The sequence below is a fragment of the Glycine max genome, chromosome 20 (assembly GCF_000004515.6).
Source record: "Glycine max cultivar Williams 82 chromosome 20, Glycine_max_v4.0, whole genome shotgun sequence".
In the NCBI taxonomy this organism is placed as follows: Eukaryota; Viridiplantae; Streptophyta; class Magnoliopsida; order Fabales; family Fabaceae; genus Glycine; species Glycine max.
This window is the reverse complement of record NC_038256.2, coordinates 22,524,878-22,535,387: the sequence shown is the minus strand read 5'-3', so window position 1 is coordinate 22,535,387 and position 10,510 is coordinate 22,524,878. Positions and strand designations below refer to the sequence as shown.

Below are 10,510 nucleotides of genomic sequence, written 5' to 3'. Positions count from 1 at the left end.
TCATGGGCCACTTTGGGATAGACAAGACCCTTGTCTTACTCAAAGAAAAGTTTTATTGGCCCCATATGAAGAAAGATGTCCATAAGCATTGCACTAGGTGTGTGGCTTGTTTACAAGCCAAGTCTAGGGTGATGCCTCATGGGCTATACACACCCTTACCCATCCCATCTGCACCTTGGGTAGACATTAGTATGGACTTTGTCCTTGGGCTTCCTAGAACCCAAAGAGGTGTAGAATCTATATTTGTGGTGGTGGATAGGTTTAGCAAGATGGCACACTTTATACCATGCCACAAGGTGGATGATGCTTCCCACATCTCAAAACTCTTTTTCAAGGAAGTTGTGAGACTCCATGGTTTGCCTAGGACCATTGTGTCAGATAGATATGCTAAGTTCCTTAGCCACTTCTGGAAAACCTTATGGGCTAAGCTAGGAACTAAACTTCTTTTTCTCTACCACTTGTCATCCACAAACTGATGGGCAAACAGAGGTAGTGAATAGGTCTTTATCCACCCTTTTAAGGGCTCTTCTGAAAGGCAACCATAAGTCTTGGGATGAGTATCTTCCTCATGTAGAATTTGCCTACAATAGGGGGGTTCATAGAACCACCAAGCAGTCCCCTTTTGAGGTTGTCTATGGGTTCAATCCCTTAACACCGTTAGACCTCATTCCCCTCCCATTGGACACTTCTTTTATACATAAAGAAGGGGAATCTAGGTCAGAATTTGTAAAGAAGTTGCATGAGAGGGTTAAGAACCAAATAGAGGACCAAACAAAGGTGTATTCAAATAAAGGCAATAGAGGAAGAAAAGAGCTAGTTCTTAATGAGGGTGATTGGGTTTGGCTCCATCTTAGGAAGGATAGATTCCCTACTAAAAGGAAATCCAAGCTTAGCACTAGAGGGGATGGACCTTTTCAGGTTTTGGAGAGGATCAATAACAATGCTTATAGGTTGGACCTCTCAGAAGAGTATGGAGTCAGCACCACTTTTAACATTTCTGATTTAACTCCTTTTGCAGGTGGAGCTGATATTGAGGAGGAGAAACTAACAGATTTGAGGTCAAATCCTATTCAAGGGGAAGGGGATGATGCAATCCTCCCTAGGAAGGGACCAATCACTAGAACCATGAGCAAGAGGCTCCAAGAAGATTGGGCTAGAGCTGCTGAAGAAGGCCCTAGGGTTCTCATGAACCTTAGGGTAGATTTCTGAGCCCATGGGCCAAGGTTGGGTCCAATTGTCTTTGTACATATTAGACTAGGATGTCATTATATTTGGTCCTTGTATTTAGGGCTCCATATTGTAGGTAGGGTACCCTAGAAATATAGGATTTTTCAGCCCTTGTATTTTTGGGCACCTAGACTAGTTTTTGTATTAGGGGTAGTTTTGTAATTTCACATGCACTAAGTGGATATTTGATGTGTGTGGTTGGAAATAAATTTAATTGAATTGGTAGAAGCCCAATCCAATTAAATTTTAGAGGGGGAGGTGAGCATTTGCTTACTACACCCCATTGCCACATCATATAGTCACACTTGTGCATGTCCTTCATGCTTTTCATGCCTCATGACACCTAAGCACACTTAGTGGAGAATCTTGGAATTGATCTTGGATTAGTGGGCTGAACCATAACTAAAATTCACTAATCATAATTAGTGAAATTTTGGCTCCAAAGTTTGGCTCCAGAAATTCAATTTCAAATTCAAGTGAAATTTGAATTTCCCTCCAATTTTGTGTGACACTTAGGCTATAAATAGAGGTCATGTGTGTGCATTTTTTTCAACTTTGATCATTTGAATATTAAACTTAAGATTTCAAAGCTCATTTAGAGCACAAAATTTCGTGCTCTTCTCTCCCTCTCCCCTCATTCATCTCCTTCTTCCTCCAAGCTCTTATCCATGGCCTCCTATGGTGGTGAGCTTCTTCTAGACTCATCTTCTCCTTGAAGTGGCGTCTCCTCTCTCTCTTCCTTTCTCCATTCCACTGCCATTTATCTTCCAAGAAGCAAAGGAATCCATTGATGAAGAAGATCCTAGGCCTACAAGCTCCAATGGAGCTTGCATCAGTTTATCTCCATCCACTATCTTCTCATCCTTCTCTTCTTCAGCCATGGTTGCCATTTTTCCACGGGTCATCACAACTTTACACTTTTCCTTTGGATTGTTTTCTGTGTTGGCTCCAAATTTTGAGGAAGAGTTGTCAGCTATTTGTTTAGCTAATTGTCCCACCTGGATCTCCAAATTTTTAATGGCCAACTCAGTACTCTTATGGTTTGACATTGAAACTTGCATGAATTGAGTAAGACTCTCCTCCAGCTTTTTTGTCCTCTCATAGAGGTTAGGCCCTTGTTGTGGCAGCCTATTTGATGGTCCACCCTGGTCTTTGTTGAATTGATTACCAGGGTGAGTCCTCCACTGATTTTGCTATGGGTTGTAATGCTAGCCCTGTTGGAATCCAAAAAATCCACCTGCATCAAAATTCTGCCTTGGCTGGTTCCCCATATAATTAACTTCATGTGTTGATTCTTCAGTGGACATACAACAGCCTGATTCATGAGGTCCACCATAAAGTGTGCAATCTGCAACCTGCAAAACAGAAGAAGGTGAAGGCTGACTAACATGTAATTGAGTTGGCAGCTTACTCAGTGTTTCTGTTAAAGTCTCGAGTTGCTTGGACAACAACTTATTATGTGCCAACAGAGCATCTTGTGATGACAGCTCTAATAAACTCTTCTTGGTGGGATAGTGTGTTCTATCATGCAAGATAGCGTGATCACTAACAGCCATATTCTCAATTAGTTCCATGGTTCTTCAGGATTTTTAAGCTTTATTTTGCCCCCTATAGAAGCATCTAAGAGCTGCTTAGATTGTGGTCTCAACCCGTCAATGAAAATATTCAACTGTATGGGCTCAGAGAATCCATGAGTAGGAGTTTTCCGCAACAAGCTATGGAATCTTTCTAGTGCTTCACTCAAAGATTCATCTGGGAACTAGTGAAAGGAAGAGATGGCAGCCTTGCCCTCTGCAGTCTTGGACTCTGGGAAATATTTCTTCAGAAACATTTCCATAAATTCATCCCAAGTCCTCAACTATTACCTTTGAATGAATGCAGCAATCTCTTGGCTTCTCCAGATAGTGAAAATGAAAATAAGCTGAGCCTAACTGCATCTTCTGGCACTCCAGCAGTTCTAAATGTGTTACAAATTTCAATGTAAGTTGCTAGATGTGCATAAGGATCTTCATTGGGCAAACAATGAAATTGATTGCCTTGTATAAGCTGAATCAAAGAATATGGATATGTGATATTCTGAGCTTGAACCTCTGGCCGCACAATACTAGTGAAAAATTGCGGCACACTAGTACTTAAGTAGTCTTCAAGGCTTACTCGTCTAGGTTGCTCATCAGCTATTGTGTTGGCTTCAAGCAATGCTGTATCTGATTCCCTTGTCTCTGGAAAACTAGAAGATGACTCTGAAGATTGAGGTTCTTCAAGAATTGTTGTTGCTTCTATATCCTACAAAAAATTTCTATGCCTTTCTGCTTCATTCCTTCTACAAGTTGCTTCGATTTCCAAGTCTATTGGAACCAAATTACCTGCAAAGGACTTTCTATGCATACACAACTAAGAATAAATAGCCGTTAACCAATTTCGAAGAAAAATAAATTATGCAGTAAACAAGTATTCACAAAAACAAAACAACGAATCAAAGAATAAAGATTAAACACCTACAAACTGAACTAAACTTTTCCAAATAAAGAGAAGTTCCCCGGCAACAGCGCCAAAATACTTGTTTGCATCCTGGTACTACTTGTTTTTTTGGATGTGAGATCTAACCGGCAAGTGCACCGGGTCGTCAAGTAAATAATTAAAATGGTGTGAACTGAGTATCGAACTCAGGGAACTTGTTTTACTTGGCAAAACATCATTCAGTAAATAGGCATTTGTGTAAAGAATTAATTATCATGAAGTAAAACCAGAAGTAATTCTATTCTAAGTAAAAGCAGTAATTGTGAGCAATTGAGTGTGAAAACAGATATGTAAAAGCGTTGGGTCCTTCTACTGAGATACTTGATGCAATTAGGGTTTTTATCTACTTGAAATTATTTTTGTGTTCTATGTTGAAGGCACAAATACCAAACACCGATGTCTCGCGAGTTTGGCCTAATTCAAATTAAACTTTGTTCTCAGATGTCTCTTGTTGAACTTAGCCCAACCGAACAATATTACAATTACAACATGATAAAAACTAAATTACTGCACTCCATGTCCGGAAGTTCGATAACCTAGCCCTGCCCTATCCAGTTCTAAGGATGCAGTACATTTTACAATGCTAAAGCTCCTAACCTTACACACAAATGGGTGATCAAGCCGTAGGCATGCATAACATAAGCACAGATAGAAACATTGAACACATAAAAACAACTTCAAATAGATAGTAATAATATTTACATCAAGTACTTAGCGGAATTTCCCAACAAAGGATTCTAGCCCTCCATTACAAGGGAGTACTTTTCACAAATAGGAGAAAGGTTTTAGAGAAAATACCAAATTACAAAGCAGTGGGGATGTCTCCTCCACCTCTATGAACCTAGGAATCACTCCTAAACCTAAAATCTACCTAAAATTTAGGGCCTTTTTCTTCCTTGCTATGCTTTTTCTCTGTTCTTCATTCAGCACTAGGCTCACGTAGTCTATTCAGACTTCCCTTTCATTCTCTACAATTTAGGCTTAAAAAGGGCTTTTTTTTTTCTGCGAAGGCACGCTTAACGCGAGTAAGTGAAATTTGGCTTAGCGCAAAAGAGACAATTTTCTCGCACAAAGCACAGAAGAGACAATCTTCTCGCTGAACGAGCTGATGACGCGCTGAGCACGTGATGACATGGCAGATTCTCTTCAATATTCATCTCACTCGCTAAGCGGCTGATGTCTCGCTTAGCGGTTGAGTCTCGCTAAGCGCACGGTCCAGGCTTAGCGAAACAACAGCTTTTGCACCTTCCAATTTTTCTCTTTTTTTACCTGGAAAGCTTCTACTGAGCAAATATAAAAACTAAACAATAAATATTTACAATCCTACCAAAAAGAACGATAAATTGGGAGAAATATATACCTTTTTGTAAACTTTTCTATACAAAAGTTAGTCGTAAAAGATGACTAACATGAAGCCAGACATAGTTGCATATGGATGAGACATAATGGGATAAAAAATTAGTGTGTGTTGTAAAAGTTTATCAGGAACTAGTGTTGCAAGTCCTTTAGTTGCTGGTGTTGTATGCATGTTTGCTTGTCAGTGTCATTCCTGAACCTGATAGAAAAAATATCTTAAACCCAACAAGTATGAAACAAGCATTGGTTGAGGGTGCTGCAAAGCTTTCTGGGCCTAACATGTATGAGCAGGGTGCTGGCAGAGTTGATCTATAAGTTCTCCTATTTAGGTCTCTATTTTGTTGTTTTAAGATATATCTGTTTGGGACATAAAGTTTACTGTAGCAAAGCAATGGTTGCAGAGTTATTGTTACTATTATAGTTGTTAACATTTTAGAAACCAGATTAGTACTAGACACTTGATTAGTTCACCAATTTTCTGCTCAAGCTAGCTAGTGTGGTCCAGTTTCATAAACAATTATAATTCCCTTTCATTAGATTCTTAAATTAATCTGCCGGTCCCCATTGTTTTTGGAAACTTTTTACATAGGTCCTTATAGTTGGTAACTATAAATGGGTTCCTTTGGTTTGAAGATCTTTTTTAATCGGCTTTCTGTAGGGACCTGACATGGAAACTAGATTCAAGGACTGCATCCTAAAAGTTTTTGAAATTAAAGGGACCTATTTATAATTTCTAAACTGTAGTGATTTATATAAAAAATTCCCAAAAAGTAGTAAGGAGATTCTTTAACTATTTTTTAATCATGTTTTCTTGTTTATGTAATTTTCAGGTTAGAATCATATGAGATTCTTAAGAGCTACAAACCTAGGGCAAACATATTTCCCAGTGTTCTTGATTATACAGATTGTCCTTACTCATGGCCCTTCTGTCGTCAACCACTCTATGCAGGTGCCATGCCTATCATATTCAATGCCACCATTTTGAATGGAATGGGTGTTGTCAGATATGTCAATAGTACACCAACATGACATCCTTCTGATGAAGAAGGAAATCTTCTAAGCATGTATTTTTCTTATAGTAGGTATTTTGCTATTGAGTTTTTTATTCAAATTTTGAGTTAGGTGCTTATTTTTTGTTAACTATCTGAGTTTTTTGGTATGCCACCCATGGGTAGTTACTGATAGATAAGTTCAATTTTTATTGTAGTAGAAATTATAAACTTTATAAATTATTTGCTCTATAATTTAACATAAATTTGTATGAAATTTGTTTGAGTTATATGCCCTACATTAAAAGACTAATATGATTTTTTAATTCTCTGGTATTGGCCTATGATCAGGATTTTGTCAAGAGCTTTTTTCATCAGAATATTGGTGGAGAAGATGTCAAGGTTTTTTCTTTCTTCATATCTTCTAGTCATCTTTAAGTATGCAAGGATATATATTTCTTTTGTTACACATTAGAAGGGTCTGAATGAATGATTGTTATAATATGGTTAGAGAGAAAAAGAATTTTCTTACACATTAATAAGTTGAACGGTCACACATTTTTATCAATTATTACGTGGCACTTAAGTAGTAGTGTATTGGTGTCAATCATTATAATATAGCTGGCATGGAGATGACTACAAAAAATGAAATTAATTTTCTTAAAAAATAATACATTCTAAGACGGTTGTCTTTAAGACCGTCTTAGAATGTATCACATTCTAAGATGATTGTCCTTAAGACCGTCTTGGGCAGGAACCCGTCTTAGAATGTTATATATTCTACGACGATTCAATACAACCGTCATTGCAGACGTCCCCACTTTCTATGACACCTGATATGATGACGATCGATAACCGATGTTGTAAGCTACAAATAATCAATGTAGTACGCTTTTATTGTAGTAGTGTACAAAGACTACTTCGTGTTTAAATGCTTTTTTGATGTTGGCTTTAAAACGCTACTCTATAATAGTCTTTTAAATAGGTTAACAAGCCCATTTAAAGCAGAAGCAAACAATGCCCCATTTAAATCAATACAAGAATGAAGAAATATTTGTTCTTCACATCAAATAGCTTGCATGAAACTATCATTATAATATTTGTACTTCACATCAAATATCTATACTTTTTTTTCCTGAAACTATCAACTAAAAGAACTAAATCATATAGGTTCTATTACATTTACTTTGGCTGCATTATGTTTGAGGTTGTTTGTAATGTTCCATTTCTCTATAAACTAATCCCTTTTCTCGCACCCTGGTGCTTCATTTTAACACACTGGACCTTATTTTGAGATTAGGGTTAAAATTGAAGTTGAGAAAAGGTTATCTAGTGGAGAAAAGGTTTGAAGTTGAGCGATGAAACTGTTGTTGAAAAAATAAATTTGTTTTTTTCTATTAACATTGTTATGGGGAATGTGAGCCTACAATACATTCCAATTTCTTTTATGCAAACAATAAAGTCATTCACACCTACCACCATAGGTAGGTTTATTAACCGGTGTTAACATTTCTACCACATATTAGCTACCTGTTTTATATTTAAACTTGAGGATATTTACATCTGATATTGGTGAATTGACACAGTTGTTTTGCAATGGCTAGTGTGGAGGAAGTATTTTGATTGGCGTATATGGGCTTCTCTTATACCCATTGTTGGAGGGATTATTCTCACATCTGTAACAGAGCTTAGTTTTAATATGTTTGGATTTTGTGCTGCCTTATTTGGCTGTTTGGCTACATCTAGTTATTTCCATGTCTGTAATACATATTTGTTGTGGAAAATGGGAGCTTCTAAAGGCAACAATTATATCTAGAGTACAAAAGTCTTTATTGTTGTCGGCTTTTAGCTAAGCAGTGTGCCTTAGCATGTATGGAAGCATTCTTTATCAGAATCCATTGAGGCACCGAGTTTACAATGATGTTTCTTGAGTTACTTTGTATTTTTTTGCTTCGAAAGAAACATAAAAATGTGTCACTGGCAAATTGGTGATATTTGAATGTTTGCAGGCTTTACCTCATATTCCAAGGTTGGGGACATGCCTAAGACTCTTTAAGGGTTTTATAGTGGTTAGTTGTAGATGGCCTACTAATGAAAGTGTTCACCAACATGAATAGCAACCAATACGTTTTTTTTTGTCAATTACATTTGATCTCGTTATTCCTTGTATCTTGGCTATGCTATACTTTGTTCTACTCAGTTCTTGTCTTGGTTTCTCTGAATTGCTTTGCCATGACTTTTATGCAGTACGCAGGATAACTTTTCTTTTCATGTATCTCAGCATAAACACAGTTTATTTCATGGCACCTTTTGCAACCATGATCTTGGCGCTCCCTGCCATGTTACTTGAAGGAAAAGGAATCCTTGAATGGTTAAATACTCATCCATATCCTTGGTCGGCTCTTGTCATTATTTTTAGCTTCGGGGTGTTGGCTTTCTGTCTTAACTTCTCCATTTTTTATGTGATTCACTGCACCACTACTGTAACATTTAGTGTGTGTCGGAAATCTGAAGGTAAGAACTACCCACGTAATGCTTCAACCATCATGAAGGGCAATTGGTTTAGTTAATGTATTTTTAGAAATTGTTCCATTTTTTTTCCTACAAGAGATGCCTTTCTCCTATCTTGCATTTTGTTTCATTGATTTTATTAATATTCATTGTAGATTTATTTTATTTATTCACTATCACTAGACACTATGCATGCTCGTTACAAGTAGGATGCACGTAATTGATGTAGGGAGAGAGAGGGAAATAAGGAGAACAAGTCACACACACACACACACACACACACACACACACACACACACACACATATATATATATGTCTTTCTACATCAGTTGGGGTTTTAACTGATGTAGAAAGCATTAATACATCAATTTTTTATATCAGTTAAGATCAAAGTCGATGTGATAATTGGAAGATTTAAAAATTTTGACACACTTCCTACATAAGTTTTAGGAACAAATGATGTAAAAATACATTTTTCACATCGGTTTTAGAATTGATGTTGAGAGTGTTTGACTTTCAACATCTTTAGATACAACTTCGATTGAAACCGATGTTATATTGAAGTAGTTAGAAATGAAAATATGAAATCCAACATACAATCCAACTATCAATTACAAAACTTTACAAAAGGATTTCATAGTTAACCACATCTTAATCCTCAAAGAATATTGACCCTCTCAAGGATCACATAAACAAGGTAAATCAATGTTAAATGTTTTATGAACAATAAATGAACGTTTTATATGCTAATGAAGAAAACTTGATATTGTCTGTGAAATTCTGATACCAATGTCAGATGTCGTACCGGATGTCACGACATCACGCCTCAGAACATGCAGATTATATTTGACTGTATGAACAGATTAAACAAGTAGATAACACAAGAGAATTGTTAACCCAGTTCGGTGCAACCTCACCTACATCTGGGGGCTACCAAGCCAGGGAGGAAATCCACTAAAATAGTGTTAGTTCGAAGATCTGACAGCCACTGTTTACAACCTTCTCACCTAACCACTACCCGTGCAATCTCTACCTAAGAGCCACTCTTAGATATGAGAACCCATCTCACTCCCTCTCAATCACTCTCCCGTGTTTACAAATAAATCAAATACACACCAGAGATTGCTCTCTGAACAAAAGAGATCAACTCTACACACTAGAGATCAACTCTACACACTAGAGATCAACTCTACACACTAGAGATCAACTCTACACACTCAGGTCCAACACTTGATGTTAGGGTAGCATCAAGGTGGCTCACAAAACACTCAAGTCCCAAAACTCACAAAATAACTCTTCAATCCCGGACTTGGTACAGAACTCGTGCAACCTTCATGTTTATATAGCAGTGTGCGTTTCTGGGCTGCAACCGCTTGTGCTGGATGAGATCTATCATTCTTCTGAAAAAATCTGCACTTAAAGATCTAAAAGATACAGTTTGATCTTTTAGTTTTTATCTTTAATCTTTATTCCCTGAACGAACTCTTCTAGTTTGTAATTCGAACTTTAATTATCTTTTAATTCGTTCCTAAAGATAGATCGTCTAATCTCTTGCTAACTGCACAATAATCTGTTAAAGATATAACAGATTTATATGTCCAGTATTTTCGGGCCAGATGTCCTGGACATCGTATCCGACATCGTGGATCCTGCAGCTTCAGTTCTTCACTTGACTTTTATCTTGCCTTGTGCATTGTGCAGCAACTCCAGTATTTTCGAGCAGGATGTCCTGGACATTGTATCCGACATCGTGGATCCTGCAGCTTCAATTCTTCATTTGACATTTTGTCTTGCCTTGTGCATTGTGCAGCCTGATCTTATTCCTTGACATAACATTGGACATCATGTGCAGCAACTCCAGCTTTCCTTCATTGTCTAAGTGCTTATGTTTTAACAAAATCTTAGCCAA

At 37.3% G+C, this 10,510-nt stretch overlaps 1 protein-coding gene across 1 annotated transcript; it reads left to right on the top strand.

Moving 5' to 3' along the window:
• The first annotated feature begins 5,331 nt into the window (after positions 1 to 5,331).
• On the top strand, positions 5,332 to 8,659 carry LOC100781546 (UDP-galactose transporter 1-like). Its single transcript, XM_041013529.1, has 6 exons — positions 5,332 to 5,381; positions 5,931 to 6,099; positions 6,441 to 6,491; positions 7,423 to 7,573; positions 7,676 to 7,849; positions 8,337 to 8,659. The coding sequence occupies exons 1-6, from the start codon at positions 5,332 to 5,334 to the stop codon at positions 8,657 to 8,659; spliced, it is 918 nt and encodes a 305-aa protein (XP_040869463.1).
• Positions 8,660 to 10,510: the final 1,851 nt, after the last annotated feature.